Below are 17,658 nucleotides of genomic sequence, written 5' to 3'. Positions count from 1 at the left end.
TGTAGTGTTCCTTGCATTGTTGGGTGTAAATATTGCATGAACATTTTTTGAGTGAAGTTTCTACCGAGCTTTTGTCGAAGTTGTCATGAAAAAACTGGGATGTTTTACATGTTGATGTACTTCCAAGTTCTCAAATTGAAACAATTGAAGGATGTTCACTTTGGGAGACAGTGGCTGCATATAATTTTAAGATTGGCCTAAAAGATTAATATAAACAAAAATCTGAGTTTTCAACAGTTTTTAAAGGAAATATGAAATAGCTGAAGTGACTGCTACATACTTGGAATTTCTTTTTTTAACGGAAATACTGTGGCTTAATGTCTACACAGCAAATAGTGACCCAAAGTTGATTGTAAGTTATTAAGTAGAAGTTAAGGGTGTTTAATTTTGCTTAACAAAAAAATCCCGATTATTTTCTCTCAAACCCGATTTTCTGATATCGATTACGATTTCTTGGCAAAAAAATAACGACAAAGTATTGGGAATGTCTTCTATTTAAACTTATTTTTTCTTTATTAGAACTGAAAGTGTCAGTAAAGTTAATACACACAGAACAACCCCTTTGGATTAAGAGCATTTTATTTATACAACAGACTCCAGCTCTGTTCTTAATTAACATGATAATGAAAGAAGAGAGTGCATATACCATTTGAAATAAAATCAAACATGAGAAAAGGTAGTCTGTAAACTAAATGGTTTGTCAGCAAGTCAGTCTGCTACCCAGCTAGCTAGCCAGTCAATTAAGTCAGTCAGGTGAAATAGGTCAGTAGCCAGGGTCAGGGTGATGTGCTGTCTAATTTCTCTCTGGTCTTACATAAATTAATGATTAGTGCAAAACTGTCTCTCAATAATAACAACATGCAAGGTGGCAATCACCATGTCTAAACAAACAAAAATATGCACCCCAGTGAAGCGAACAAACAGAATGATCCCTTAGTTTTATGAGGACCTCATCTGTACAAAAGACGTCAGGTCAAGCACGTTAATGAGCCAATGAACAATGTGCATATAGATTCCAATCCTAAAATGTAGACCTATGTATTTTGCCCAAATATGTTATTGTATCAAAACAAAAAACAAAATGGCATGCTTTTAGTTACTGTAATCTAGTAGCAGCAATCTTGATAGCAAAACGAGATGGGGACACACACACACATACAGCGAGACGGACAGACACGCATAAACTGTACTTTGAATTGATACTTGTGGTATAATGCAATATACACTCAGCCAGACCTGGTGCTATATTACTGCCTGTCGTTGTGTTGTACATGAAAGTGTGCAGATCAAATAAATGAGGAAGTGTTGACCGTTTCGAGGATGCATGTCTTATTTGACAATCCACTGCAACTTTTCCATATACAATGTACTTTAATTATGAGATAATACACATACTCATGGCGTTATGCAATTTGTGTCCAAAGTTGGCTAGGCGAAAGTTGTTCTGATTGTTTAAGACGGCACGCTCTAATGGGAGGAAGCAGAAATGCAGAGGAAATTATGGCAACTTAGATAAACCAAAATGGTGTGGTTTTGAAAATCAAAAGTACCGATTTGAATGTTTTTAACATCGCTTTAACCAGAAAATTCAGTTTCAGTTCAAAATCGATTAATCAAACAGCCTCAATAGAATTACAGTACGACAGCATTTAGAGGTTGTTGACTGATTCTTAACTCTTTGGCTGTCGGTGTTAGTGACAATGATAGACATGCAATCTTTTTGTACTGGGAGGGCAACCGATTGTAACAGAAATGTCAACATTAGGAGAAGAAGTCAAACTTTAGTACCGCTTACAGTATGCTCAACACAGAAATGATTCTCCCACACTGGACTATTTCCAGGTATTGCAGAACTCAATATGACTGTCAGGCTTTAATTAGAGGTACTGAACTAGTATTTACTCCTGCAGGGCATTGGTATGTGTGTGTGTGTGTGTGTGTGTGTGTGTGTGTGTGTGTGTGTGTGTGTGTGTGTGTGTGTGTGTGTGTGTGTGTGTGCGTGTGTGTGGTACAACCATTGTGCCTTGAGCCCAAGTTTTGTTTTTTTAAAATTCACTTGGAAGAAGTAGCTTAAAGATAGGAAATCTTAATTACATAAGAAACAAGATGAGGTTAGGATTTGGACAGATGCTACTAAAGCACTGCGCATGAGCAGGGGTACCAAAGGGAGCAAAAGGTAACAAATAGACAAATCATTCATCTTGTCAGATGGTGTGTTAACGGTTGTTGGTTGCTATCATGCTCCGTGATCAACTAGCGACTTAATAAGGATATAGCCTCCTTGTGTGAAGTACAGTGCCGTTTTCCTCCCTCAGGCAAACGTGATGTCTTCTTAGAAAGCAGCCCTTTGAAACAGTGATCCAAACCTTTATGAAGTCCTGGTTCGACATCGGTTTGGAGACCCCTGGATTAGGTGAACGAGCATATTTCTGCGAAGCACTGACAGAATGAAACTTTCCTCCCCTTGACATCAGGCATGCCTTGTTTATTGAGAATTTTAGAAAACTAACAGTAACACACCTGCTTACTTTTGTGTTTGAGTTATAGATGGTTTCTTATTTCAATCATGTAGTGTTTTATCAGTTTTGTTTCTATCATTCTATTTATGAAACTTTTCCTTTGTTGTGTAGTATATTCAATTTTTGAGACCAAATGGGTTCCTTGAAGACTCTCCGACTAGTCCACCAGTGGGCAGGCAGTGTGGAAATGGAGAAGGCCATGTTTGCTCTACTTGAACAACTTCAGGCTTTATTTCATGCAGAAGTCTCGTGTCTACTCTTACAATGTACTCATGTAAGGTCAGAGAAGGAAAAGAGAGACCTTAGTCTCAAAGAGATATATATAAATATATATATGTATATATATATATATATATATATATATATATATATATATATATATATATATATATATATATATTTTTTTTTTTTTTAAATTATTAAATTTTTTAGGATCATGGAAGTTTCCACTTGGGGAAAATATATACATACAGTATATCCTGTATATACATAATATAATAAAAATATACAGTACTGTGCAAAAGTTTTAGGCAGGTGTCCTGCCTAAAACTTTTGCACAGTACTGTATAGATATATATAATTTTGCATTCCAAAACCCCAAAAGTTTTTTTTTTTGATTGAAGTAATTTTTCTTTTGAAAATATTTGTTTTTGTTTGAAGCAATTTATTTTGATTGAATTATAATGACACAAATGTCCTACCCAAAATGTGGTCCGAACACAAAATTACAGTATTTCAAACAAGAAGTTGTTTCAATTAAAAAAAAAAAAAAAAACTAATCAAAGAAAAATACTGTAGTGTTCAAAATGCATTTTTTTGTGTCTCAAATTTCTTTTTGCATTACTTTTTTATTTGACTGAACATTTTTTATTGAAGTGACTTTTTTTTTTTGATTGAAAATATTAATTTTGATTGAAGCAACTTTTTTTTTAATTGAAGAAGACACAAATCTGCCTCCATAGGAGGAGAGGGATGCGGTGACTGCAGCGCGCGGCATCACGTCAGAGCAGAGGAGATTTGATAAAATGAACATGAGTGTGGAGCCTCGCGGCCGGATGCGAAGGAGAGTGGATTTTCAATATAAATCGATAAGTAACCATTGACAATTCTAGTACGCTGCACTTCTGTGTTCTGTGGAGGGTGATTGAATTTCTTACGTGCCTCTATATTTGTTATATAGCATTTTTTTCACTTTTAAGCCATTATTTATGTTCGAGGATTTAAGAATAGTAAGTGAACCTACTAAACATATTTCTGTGCAGTGTAGAAAAATATTTGATTTGTTGTTTTGCGTTTGTATTTGGCAATATTTCTTTCGCTCTTTGTGAAATGATGAATTAAATAATAACTCTTAACAGTAATTTGTTTCACAAATAATTTAGTGAAAAATTAATCGGAATTAATTTAATGTGTAGCCCCTTGGTGCTTTTATTTTGTTGAAAAGTGAACGGAAACGATGACCTTGTTACGGCTAGCTTGACAGCTTCCCGCAAACACGCACAGTTCTTGAGCCAATATGGCGGCGACTTGACGAAGGCAGCGGGATGAAGAGGATGAGGGCTTGAAAAAGCAAAGAGGTCCGTCACAGGCTGCGGGCCCATCCACCGACCCGAGCCAAGACCATGTTGGGAGATGACAGCCGCCGTACCGTAGCGCGACCGAGGTGTCGGTGAGCGTGCGGATAAAATAAGACGCGTTCGCGGGGAGGCCACGCAAGAGGAGGAGCGGAGCGGCGCGCGGCTCGTCTCGGCGCGGGCCAGGACAGCGGCGGCGGCTTGCACCGGTCAGCCATGGAGAATGCAGCCCAGGCTAGAAAGCGTCTAATGTACCAGCCGGCCCACGCTCATTTGAATGGGAATTAGCCGCGAAGGCCAAGGCAAGCCGGGACGAGCCACCAGCCGACACCTGAAGGGGGAGGAACGCGAAGCGGACCCCACGTCAATGACTGTTGCGGCAGAGGAGCCGCCACGGTGGAGTCGGCCGGTTCCCAAAATATGACCAGGGGTGCTGGGCCGGGTTGGCAGCAAGATGACGACGACGGCGGCTTCCAAATCTGGCTAGAACCCCCCAGCGAGAACCAAAAGCCATTCACCGACTCCGAGAGGGCGCAGAGATGGCGACTGTCCTTGGCATCCCTCTTGTTTCTCACCATCCTCCTCTCTGATCACCTGTGGTTCTGCGCCGAGGCCAAACTGGCCAGGACCCGAGACAAGTTCGGATCGTCCCGCCTCCTCTACCCTCAAACCCATTCAGCACAGAGCAGTCTCAGAGAAAACCCCATCGCTATTTTTGTAGGAAACTCGAGCAAACATTTGTGGCGGCTGGAAACTTGCCACGCGGACAGTTTGTCCAACACCTGCTTGACTTTCGCCGACGCCGACCATTTGTGCAGGGGCCTCTCCGGTTACGGGGGCTCGTCGGCTGTAAATATGAGCGATTTGTACCTCTCCTTTTGTAACTCCTACTCTCTGCTGGATTTGTTCGGCGGCTCGACTAGTCCCGATAATTTGAACTGCAGCCTGGATGTCCTCGGTGACGGCGACCCGACCCGATGCAGCATGTGCGTGCAGGCGTACCAACGCTACGACCAGCATGCGCAGGAGAAGTACGACGACTTTGATCTCCTCACGCAGAAATACGAGCCGGCCGCCTATTCGGTACGGACGTGCATGGAGCAGTGCAAGGTAGGCGGCGGGATCTCGGGTGGTATGGGTTGTTCTGGGGATGCTGAAGGAGCTGGGTGGCTTTGTGCATTCTGGCTGATGGGCGAGGGTGATGCGGTGGCCATCTGTTGCTTTGGACCCGGATAGACGCCAGCTTTGTGGTCCTCCTCCTCCTGTCGTCATGGAAACGGGTGACAGATTCAAGGAGATGGACCAGCCTCATGTTCATTCATGTAGCTACCTGGGCCCCATTCTAAAGTACACATTGAGGCCCTACTACAAGACACCAATACCTTTCTCATCCCTTCTCTCATTTTTTCCCCATTTTTTTGCAGTTGAAAAAAAAAATCATCTGTTTTCAATATAGCTTGTTATCTGGGGGTCACTTGTCATCTAGAATCTATCCCAGCTGACATTGGGTCTGCCCTGGACTGATTGCTAGCTTATTGCAGGCCGTACAGAAGTGTTTTGAGATCGGAGTTACCAATTTAATAGTTTTTCAAGACACGAGTCGGTGTGTTTGCAAATAACTCACTTCACTATCACAAGAAGAAGCACTTTGGCAACTAGTGTACAATTCGTAAAAAGAGGCTTCAAGCTTTTTATTGCCTGCCCCTGTTGAAGTTTACTGACAAGGTAGGGCTGGCCGATATGGCCTACAAATACAATCTCAGATTTTTTCCCACAGAAGATTAGATTTTTGGTTTTCCCTGTCCTCATTTCCCCCAATTTGTGATGTCTGTAACTACGACACAAAGATAACAAACTCGTTCTCCTTTCCATTCTTTCCCCTGCACCTGACTGACTTCTTAACATTAGGCTTGACACCTTTGTTACCATCAGATTCAAATACTTGGCTTTATTCATCTCAATTTACTGATGGGTGCATGTGCTTTTTTTTCCTCACAGACTATTCCATCCCCTTCTGTCACAAATTTTCCGTACCACAATATTAAGGAGCATTTTTATCCTGACATGCCTCTTTTTTTGGCTGCAGCAATCATGTGCGTTTAATATGTGGAAAGATAGAAAAAGTTGCTCCATCTGGAGAGTAGTGCGAATCACGTGGTGAAATATTTGCTGTAACAAGAGGGGGGAAACAGAATTATTAGTAACAAACTTTAATTAATTGAACATACTGTATTTAACACCCATTATGTCAAAGTAAACATAATGCAAAAAGATTTACACGCTGTGTATGTGTAAAGAATTTTTCCTTCGTCGATGTGCTAACGAATGGCATTGATAGTCACAGAATTACTATGACACGTTGAGCAACAGGTAACGTAATTCTATATTCCAGACTGCGCACACAATAAGGAAAACAAATACACCCTACGCAAGTTTTTACAGTATTGGGTTTTACTTTTTAAGGGCTTTAAGCACCCTTGGAAAAAAAAACATTTAAACATTTGTATTGAGCGAGAGTAATGGTTTACACTAGAGCTGAACGATATTGAAAAAACTGACATTGCGACTTTCTGGTGGTTTCCAAAATATAGCAATATTGAAACTTGAAGAATTTTCACCCGATGACTTGAATAGCTCTGTTTGGGAAGACTGGTTGACTCACCATGTTATTGTATGAGTGTATTGCATTCAGTATTTTATTAGATTGTTTATTCTTTAATGTATATTCTTTAAGTAATTCTGTAATATTTTTGGGTTGCATTATAGATTTAAAGTACTTAAATTTACTCTAATTGTAGTTATTTATTTAGTTAAAAAACAAAGTGCAAAACCGCAATATATGATTCATATAATACCGTTTAATACAGGCTAAGGGGTTTATCTGTGAATAATTAAGATTGCTGTAGAAAAAAGGGGTCCAGGAGGCCATGTCTCTGCACACGTGCTGCAACCCCCCCCCCCCCCCCCCCACACACACACAAAAAAAGGACAATTGCACATCCTGCGATGGGACTACTGCGCATGCGCACACCACAATAGTGACGTTCACACGATATGTTGTGCAGGCCAAGTTTACACTAATATATTATACAGTGCACTAATCTGACAATGTGTTTACTTCCCCGAAGAACTGAACATTAATGAAAAGCAACCAATGAAATTTACTTTTGTATTCCATTCTTCATGTGACGGGGCATGGGGTTATCGTGTCTATGCCCACATGGAACACCACCTGAAGACTAGTAGTACGGACGTTCTGAGAGTGTTTTCCACCTTAAAAAATCCTTAGCTCTTTAACTACAACTATGATGACCAACATTAAAGAGAATTATAATACTAAGGGGCTGTGACATATCAATAGAACCGTTATGTGGCAAGATAACAAATATTGATAAAGTTGACAAAAAAATAAATCACATTCATGAGCAATTATCGATAATAGATAGAAAATTACGAACATTTCCGAATGTAGCCCGGAAACAGCTGAATGGGGCTGTGACGTCACAGCCAGGAAACAAAAGGTCGAGGCAGGTGCCATCGTTGTTTATCGATGAGCGAGTTGCGTTCGTGTTTTATCAAAAAATCGCTAAAATGGTTTAAACCTGTCGTGCTATGTGGTGTACAAATGGCCATTTGTCGCAATGTAGTACCCATGAGTTCCCGAACGCGAGAAAAAGAGCTGGACTACGCAGACAATGAGTAAAGTTCGTCCATGCAAAGAGGGCTAATTTTGCAGACCCAGCCACCGGCACTGTTTTGTGTGGTGCGCATTTTAAACTGAAAGCTATTCGAACTGTGGACAAATTAAATCAGGTTTTGCTAAGAAATTGCTGATGAAAGCAGATGAAGTGCCCACCATACACGCGCAGCCACCTAAATGTCCCGAGATATCAAGAAAGGACGATGACTGGCACTGTCTGCCACCACCCCAGGCAAATCAAAGGAGGGGAGCAGCCAAGCTCGAAATGGCCAGAGTGAGTACTCTTTTATAATAAAAAACATATCACGCATTGGATATAGGACTGGACACATGTATAAATTATCGCTCGTAAAATATATACAACAAATCCTTTAATCCCATTCATATTTGTGTCTGTTGGCAGAGCGAAAACCTATGATAGCACAATAAATGATAATTATTCTATACATTACTTTATTTTGCGGTCACGGTGTATCAGCTTCACAAAAAGAAATGCAAAACAAACCATTCGGTGTTTCCCACACGATCTGTTGCCAGTGCTTCATCAGTGTGATTGCTCGCCTCAATGATCGTTTCAATAGGCTGCATTGGCTTTCGTTTGGGCTCAAATTGATAACCCAAAACACTGTTTCTCTGTATGTATTGTATAGTGGGTCCTGACCTGTGATTCTCGGGTTCTTAATGTATCCCTGTATATAAATTAATATAAATTATATTCTGGACATTCCCCACCAAAATAATAAACATAGTAGTTGCTGAAGTACAAATATGATGATTCAATATGTATGGGATATAGATAAAAGGAAAAGAGGTATTATATGTAGATCTAGATGTTTTTTTTTATATGTATATATATATATGTATGTATGTATGTATGTATATGTGTATATGTATGCTCATGCATGTGAATATATTATATCCTATAACACAATTATTATTTTCTTCTATGTAACCATATATTGGACTTGAGCCAGTGCCAGTGAAATTTTCACTCTATATACATATGTCACCTAAGAAAGGTTCATAATTCTCCTCGTCACTATTAGAAGAACATTCGTTACATCGGATTCGTCGCTGCAACTAGAAACACAATTGTCCGCCATCATCGCCGCCAATCAGTACTTTGTCAGGACCAAAGCACTGAGCCGGGTGTTTCCTAGTTGTGACGTCACACACACAATATGCTAGTTTCGGGGATCTCGGGCGGCAGTCGTTTTAGCTTGACAATCAATCCAAATTTCTATCATTTTCTTGGTGTTGCGATGTATGTAATTACACGAAGTGGCATGATATGAATCCAAAAGGCATGCCTTTATAGATAAATGATGGAATATTAGCATTTCCCCAGGTGTTGTAGTACTCTTTAAAAATACAATAACATAGTAGCAATTCCTCATTATTGTAAGACACTGCACTGTTTGTGCGATACATCTGTTTCTAAATATAGGAAAGCGAAAATATCTTCAAATCTTTCCAAACAAAATGTTACTTAAATATTGAATGTAAATGTGGACAGAAAAAAACTAACGTCTAAAAAGTACTGCGATAAATTTGTAGGTTTTGATAACAAATAGTTACTTTTTCCATTTTTGTTTTGGTTGTAGATAGTTAAAACCAACAGCGTAGGTTTGGTCTCAACATTGGTAGGGATGCTAAACAGCATAACCTGCATGTACACTTTTTGCCAGGGACATGACATCAATAAGACCAAACAGATTAAGCGAATGGGGGTTGGGGCAACATTTCCCAGTAATATGCTGATGTGTTTCTTGCGTAAAAATGGAAAAAGTTAAAATTATTATTGTCATGGGAGAAAATCATTTTTCAAAATAGGGGAATTCCCCTTTGCTTCATACAAAGGACATTTAGGTTGTTTTTTTTGTGTTTTTTTGGGGGGGGGTGCGGGGGGGTGTTGATACTATTTAACCTATGCATGGAACTACATGTTAACATGTTAGTATATATTGTCTTTCTCCATAAGAGTAATACATTTCTTCAAATGATTCTCTTTCATATTATTTTCTCTTATTTTGCTCTCTAAAGTGCATCAGTGGGTTGAGGAATTTTGGGGAAAAAAATTCTCAATTGGAATTAAACTTTTCATCTCAATTACGATTAATGTATGATTATCTGAAAATAATGTCTGCATAGGCTGAAACACAGACTGGGTCCTGGGACCTCTCTCACTAAGCAGCTTCTTGCTCACGTTTTGCTGGTTCTATAGTTTACAGCAGAGTTCACTACATTTCTCACAGTTCAATAAACAATAACAGAAGAAAACACTGCAAATTTAAAATTACCTGAGTAAAATCTACTTGAAGTACTGGCAGATAATTTCACTTATTGCTAGTAGATTTACTCTGAAAACAAGGGAATTTAACTCTTTTTAAGAAGGTGTGTTTTTGCAGTGTACTCGAGTTTTGCAGGTTAGCATTTTTACATAGTTTAATGCTATGCTAACTCTGATGCAGGTCAGACTGTCAGTAGCAAAATTAGTGGTGTATTCCCCACTGTCCACAACATTGACATATTTTAATATTACTTACAGTGGCTGCTGCTGCTGCTGGTAATGGCCGAAAAGGACTTCTAATATCCCTCCTCTTTGAAAGGGGCGGACGAGGCGGCATGTAAACATATGTAATTTCTGTCGAGGTTTTGAGTGTGTGCGACTGCGCGTTTGTGTTGGGGGGGGGGTCTAGTCATGAGCCAATCAAATGTGCGTTTGGGGGGGGGAATGGAACGGCACATTCAGCAAGAAAAAGGGGTAAATGTTAGTACTGAGAGTAATTCACTTCATAATGGTAGGGTCAATTATATCCATACAAAATATGGAAAGACAATCTAATTGACCTATATAACTGAAGTCATTATACAGTATAATGCAAATAAGGTTGCTTAAAAGTTGGTGGGGACGATTTGAGCATCCTGTAAAGTTGGTAGTGTTGGTTAATGTTGTCCCTACCGTCCCTATGCATACCTACGGCCTTGGTTAAACATATGATGCATGGTTGGCCTCTTGCCTGTTTGACTTTAACTATAAATAAAGCTGCATTGTTGAAATGATCAACAGTCCTGCCTGTTACCAGGTGTTCACAGCGCCCGTGCCACTCCACATTGAGATTAGGTTGTTGAAGTCAAGAGGTGTTTTGGCTGCCTAATGTAGCGGAAGGCTCTTGTTTGCTCATAGTCGCCAGACACACTTAAAAGCAGCTTGAACAGCTTGATTTGTTTGCTAGGCATGGCTTAGAGAAGACTCAAAGAAGTCCAAATTTAAACGATGGTGGACATACAACAGTATACAGTCAATAAGAGAGTTACAGTAGAAACCTATGTCTCTACAGAAGAGTACCTTGCAGGTGGTACCCCGAAGAACGGATTGAAACTTTGTCATATGACTTTTAACAAACTGTAAAAAAAAAAAAAAAAAAAAAAAAGAAAAAGAAAAAATAAATACAAATTAAAAAATAAAATAAAATAAAAGGTTTACCCCAGTTATACAGTATATGTTCTTTTTTGGGGTAAAGTGAGAAGCGCTGAATAACTGAAACTGTTAGACTCCATTCACAGCAGCCCCAGCCAATCCCAGATGGTCTCCATTCATCCAAAGTTCCAAACACTGGCAGGGATGCTGCACATACATGTTCAAAATCCCACAAAGCCATCTGCTTGCCTCTAAGAACTTAATGTGTTTGGATACCAGCACGGTGTGATTCTTGAACTTTTGCTTTGAATGATAAGCCTCTAGATCCTCTTTCTTTTAATGCACGCATACACTATCTGCTGATAGAATCATGAAAAAGGTACCATGCCATCCTTTCATTATTTTTGCATGTGATCTGTGTGATCACTTTCACAATATAAAAAGGCACAAAGCAAGTTTTCCTTCAATGCTTGCTGATCTTACAATATCTCAAATCAACTGGTGCAAATAATCCCAAAGTTTTTGTGTGTCTTGAGGTCTTTCTTTGAGTCATTCTTCAAGGTCTCAAAAATTGTCACAGATTCTTAAGTAGATATAAGTTTCATATCATGATTGTCATTGCCAAAATGATCATTTGAGATTCTTGTGAATAATTAAGGGTCTCCTAAAAGTTCCGTACTTTCATGTGTACAGTATACTACATATTAAAACAAAACAAACAAACAAAAAAAATAAGGGTGCCTATTAAAATACATGTGAAATTGAGAAAATACGTCACTAAGCCTGTCGCAATATGCAATAATTCCATTTATCGCACGGTAAATAAAAATGAAGGCGGTAATTTTTCTGCTGCGATTTATCGCCTCGCGTGCACGTGTGTGCGCGCGTGCGGCAGACATGCTGTTAAAAGCTAGGATTCCTTATTACCAACTGTGCAAAATGCATCTTCGTTCCAGGTCCGGCAAAAAATGGCGCCGGAGCCAATCGTTCCCATTATATCCTATTGTTCAACGTATACCGGCCGCGTCAGTGCTCTGGATTGCGTGCTGGCGTTGTTGACGTGTGGGCGCTCCCGTCAGGGTTGACATTTCACGCGGGGCGGCTATTTTTTGGCACAACACCGGATATTTGGGTGGCAAATTAAGAGCGCTGTGCTTCAAACTCGTCCTGTTTATGAAAGTCGATTGTCATATGATGGTGTTGTGCAGTAATGAGCAGACATGACTTCTGGGGCGTTTGCTCACTTTTTTAATGCGCGAACACAATAGATATCATGAAATAGCAAACTAGATGTGCTACGTCCCATGCCATTGGCTACGTGAGCCCAGAGTGATTATGGGACACGTAGTTCATATACTACATCGATGAATTATAAACCGCCATGACTGAATGAAAGTTAAGAAGGCCAAATCAATCCATACCAATGACTATAGATAATCCTGCAAATATTGTTAATTCAGTACGTGACACAGATGGATTCGGACCACAAATAGGATGTCTTGCTCATGTAGTAAACCTAGCTGCTAGGAGAGCTGTAGCAATCAGTGTGCCCCGCCTCACTTTACAAACAGTAAAGATTGTTCTTAGCACTTTTATACTAAATTTCTTCAGATCAGTAAGAAGTAAGCACATAGATATTATGCACTAAAATGCATGTTTATATGATGGCAACTTAATTTTTGCTCGTTTGCATAAAAAAAAAAAAAAAAAAAGAAACAAAACATACAGTTATTTTTTCCCCAGAGCATTAAATGTATTGAATCGGATCGAAAACCGTGTCCCCCGTATCGAAAATCGTACCGAACCGTGACTTAACTGTATCGCTGCATCCCTATGGAACACCATTGCAGAAGCTTTGAGGGGGAAAGTTTTCATTTGCCTAAATGCTTAAGTTATTAACTGCAATTGTATTTTTCTTTTCTTGAAAAACACATTTTATTTATTTCTGTGCGGTATTAATATTGTTGTCTTTTTCTTAAGAGGCACTGTCTATTGTTTTTAGTTGTGATTTCTTATCCCGTTTAAATGGGTGTACTTGATCTATTTATATAGACTGTATTCTCACTGTGTTAGTGTAAAGTGGTTTAAAAAATGGGGGGGGGGGCGCAATAATATCGCATATCGCAGAATATTAATGAGACAGGCCTATACGTCACATTGTATTGACATTTACAAGTACAAAGGGCTGTGAAAAAGAAGTACCTTCATTCCACTGATAGACTGTTGGACTGTTCAGAAAACTTAATAATGTTGCTGGAATGCTGTGGGATGCACTCACTCTCATTGTAGAGATAGGGAGTCAAATTGAATTCCCAACTGCAAATATAATGTATAACAATACTATGATTCAACGGATCTGTTTGTCTAGTCAGAGACAAGGAATCACATGGTCGTCAAACTTGGTTGGAGGTTGCCTCTTGGCCAGAGAAAAAACTAGGCTTACAAATTGATTCCTCATCCATTCGCTTTAGCTACTATTTAAACATAAGCGCACATTCGGGGTATTTTACTGCTCTTCAGTTTTGTGCGATTGTACGTGATCACGCAAAATGGCTGTTTCTCCTAGAACAGGGGTGGGCAAACCGGTCCTCGAGGGCCGCAGTGGGTCCTGGTCTTTGTTCCAACTGATTCAGCACACACAGTATAACCAATGAGGTTTCAGTGGAAACAAGGAGCACCTGACTGCAATCAACTGATTGCACTTGTAAGAAACCAGATTGGTGAAAAGCGGTCCTCATGATGGGTATGAACAAAAACCCGCACCCACTGCGTCCCTTTGTGGAATAGTTTGCCCACCCCTGTCCTAGAAAGAAGCGGTAACAACTCTAGTGAAGGCATGTGTGTTAACAGCAGAAACCGTGAGCAAGTTTTATAGAACTTCTCAACACAACAAAAATATATGTCTGACTCTGACCACAATAAGTAATAATCTATCACGTCACTTTGTGAGTATACTTAATGGATGCCAGCAAATCGAGTGCATATCATGCGAAAGATGATCTTAGATGTGCATATGAAACACAAGTGCAGACAATGCATGAGAAATGAGAATAGTTTAAACCCTAGGTCATCAACATGGTTCTCACAGGCACCAGGTAGCCTGCCCAAATACCGCATAATTAGGTAGTGAGCCTGAGTGCTGATGATCCTGTGTTGGTGGGAATGTTTTGTTGGCTGCCTGCTGTTCTGTGGTTGGAGTTTCAGTGTTTACCGACCTGAAACTGCTGGCTCCACGCAGTGACAACATAAGCTGCTACTTGTACACAGGTTTCGCAATCATATTTTGGGACATTTTAATTGACTTTACTGCTTTTAAATGGGTTTATAGTAGGGATGTCCCAATGCTTATTTTTATTTATTTTTTACCTCCAATCTGATTTTTCTCAGCAAGATATGCTTTGCCGATGCCAAACCGATATGTATATTTTTTAGACCAGTAAAAAAATGCAAAAAAAAAAAAAAAAAGTCTTTTTTTTTTAAATTTTTTTTTTTTTTGATTAAACCGAGCTCTGCTCTCCTTAAGAATATTACACAATACTTTGCTACTATCATTTGTTTCTAAAGAGTAGTCGTTTCACTCAGCGGATATATTTGCCTAGTGGTTTGATTTACAGCTGCTGAAAAGTCCGATAGTACTGAAAATATGCAACTTTAGGATCGGATCCGATCTCGTCACCAAATCCGATCTGGTTTAATTACTTCAAAAATAGCCATACAATGCCGGTATTGAGTATCGGATCGGGACATCCCTAGTTTATAGCTCTAGTTTAATAAAAGCATTGTGAGCCAAAGCAGCGGACATGGGCGGTGCCAACTTATCTGTCCACTTCTGCTGACTGTCAAGTGTCAGTCACTAATCCTTATCAGTTGTTGTTTTTAACTGACTTTAACTTGTCTTCATCAAATAGTTGTTACTACAATCACCGCTACTGTCCAAAATAGACACCTGACATCCATCTTGATAATCAAGTGTTTACATGGACCTGCACGTCACACAAGAGTACAACAGCTGTTTCGACTAAAATTGTTGGCACATGTACAATATACACCCGATCTGAATAGATCATCCCACATGTAAACGGTTGACTCTCCAATCTCCATCAAAATTATTTCAATCGGAACAACAAAAAGTCGGCATGTAAATCTGGCTAGTGAGGGAGATTGGATCACGTCATCGAAAAGCATTGTCGCGACTGGGCTGAACAGTCCAGGGGGCCGTTTACATGGTGACTCTCCGAGAATATGAAAAATTTCAAATTTGCATTTGCGTCTTCATTAGAACAATGTTGCAACTCCGCATGAAAACGATGTAGTATTCATGCCAGGCCCTAGGGGGCAGTGCAGATTTACAGAGCGACAGAGAATGATGCACTTTGACCCCATCAAGCTCCGTCAGCCCGGAAAAAAATATGCCCGCCCACTCGAAGGAATGGCATTTTTCTTTTGTTCAAAAAGGCACAAAAATTGAAACATTCAACATATTTAACTTAAAATTAGTATTAAAACAGTAAATTAAAGCCAACATTCTGCCATATTTGCTGTTTTCAATGTTAAGTAGCACCGCTGCGCATGCCCAATGTGACATGTACGAGTGCTGACGTTAACGGCACGGTCTCGCGCCGCGGGAGCCTTTGATATGGATGCCGAGGAAGCCCCCCTCAATCCCCCGCAATCGGATTCTTCCACTTTGGAGGCAGGATTCAGAATTTTTCGTCTTCGCCGACACCATATGCACGCGAGACGAGTCCGCTACTCAGTCATTGCGTCATTGTGTCGCAGAGTCGCCATGTTAACGGCCCTCAAATCTCTATTGACGGACAGATTTTTATAGTCTACCATGTGTACTCCCCACTTGTGTGAAGCGAAACATGGTAAATTCTCTTTTTAGCAAATCAATCGCCAGCAACAGTGTTTTCTGTGTCTTTAAAGTCACTTTTCTAACAAGTGTTACTTCTTACTTGTTATTATTAAATTGGCAGTGGTCTGAAACCTGATCGTGCTTGTATTTCAACCAGAATGGTGGTGTTTCAGCTACAGCAGTTTAACATCATAGCTGTATGATACCAAGTGACCCTTTGAGTCCAGGACTAACAAGCAACATGAGATGTAATAAAAATAAAATAAAATGCATATTGAGGACAAATAACATTTTATGTTCTTTAAATGCGGTATATGTATGTGGCTTGGAATAAGGATGCAACAATACTCTGTTATATTGAACCGTTCCATACGCCCTCTTCGATTCTATACGCAAAAACATCGATCAAAATAAAAAGCTTCCAAAATGTATTTTCCGAATGCATTTTTCGTCTCCCTCCCTAAAATGTCCCGGCAGCTTTGCCTTAAAAAAAATCAAACTCTGCCGCTATCTGCCCCCGTCCTTCACTCCTCCCCAAAACTGCCTGAAAGGTGGGAGGTGTGGTGCACTAGGGTCATTGCTCGTGAAGAAAGACAGAAACTTCAGCTTTCAATGTCGTACACATCCTTTGTTTGGCAGCATTTTGGGTGATATACTATCCCCACTCGTACATTTTTAACAAAGACTGTCTTTACAGATACGTACAACAAGGTCCGCCAATACTAGTATATTGTTGCCGACTTGGCTGCTACGAACAACCTCGCTTTGACAATAGACAGCTGGATACCCCGGGACGACACTGAGAGCTATCTCACGGTTACATGATGAACAATGAGTGGCAAATTAAGAGCGCTGTACTTCAAACTCATCCTTTTTATTAAAGTCGATTGTCAAATGCTGGTGTTGTGTAGTAATGAGCAGACGTGACTTCTGTGGAGTTTGTTAACTGTTTTAATGCCCGAGAACACTCGCGCGCACACACACTAGATATCATCAAATTGAAACCTAGATATGAAACGTTAGACACCCCCCCCCCCCCCCCCCCCCCCCCAAGTCCCAAGCCATTACCTGCGTGAGCCCAAAGTGATCATGGGCCGCATCGTCCATATACTACATCGATGAATTAAAAACCGCCATGGCTGAATGGAAGTTAAGCAGGCCAAATCAATCCATACCAGTGACTATAGATAATGCTGCAAATATTGTTAATTCAGTACTTAACACAGATGGACTCAGACCACTAATAGCAATCCTGTCAACCCGAGGCCGTTGGCAATCTTACAAACAGTGACGTGTGCCCTTACAAATTGGTGACTAATCTTACAACATTTTATATAGCGTTACATATTTATATATTGTTTTATATTGCAATATGAAACAAAAATAAAACTCAATTTTTAAAATAATACGAATTTATTGGTAATATTGTCACATATAACCTGGTGCAATCAAAGAACAATCAATATCTTCAGCTACATCACGATTACTAAAATTTAACAGTGACTTTTGTTGTAATTGTATGTAGCACTTTTGGCAATTTCTATCATGTCTTTTGATGGCTGCACTTCAGCTCGCAATTCAGTTTG

General features: G+C 39.8%; 1 protein-coding gene across 2 annotated transcripts in view; it reads left to right on the top strand.

The window, feature by feature from the left end:
* The first annotated feature begins 4,027 nt into the window (after positions 1-4,027).
* The window catches only part of LOC130909352 (NALCN channel auxiliary factor 1-like), a 54,907-nt gene continuing 41,276 nt past the window's right edge, over positions 4,028-17,658 (top strand). For both annotated transcript variants that reach the window (XR_009061739.1, XM_057825703.1), the window contains exon 1: positions 4,028-5,203. Coding sequence is in view for 1 of the 2 variants with exons in the window: in XM_057825703.1 (XP_057681686.1) it covers positions 4,514-5,203 (690 nt within the window). In the remaining variant the exon portion in view is untranslated. The remainder of the gene's footprint in view (positions 5,204-17,658) is intronic.

The sequence above is a fragment of the Corythoichthys intestinalis genome, chromosome 2 (genome assembly GCF_030265065.1).
Source record: "Corythoichthys intestinalis isolate RoL2023-P3 chromosome 2, ASM3026506v1, whole genome shotgun sequence".
NCBI lineage: Eukaryota > Metazoa > Chordata > Actinopteri > Syngnathiformes > Syngnathidae > Corythoichthys > Corythoichthys intestinalis.
Note: the sequence above shows the minus strand (reverse complement) of the source record. Positions and strands in the feature narration are given on the sequence as shown.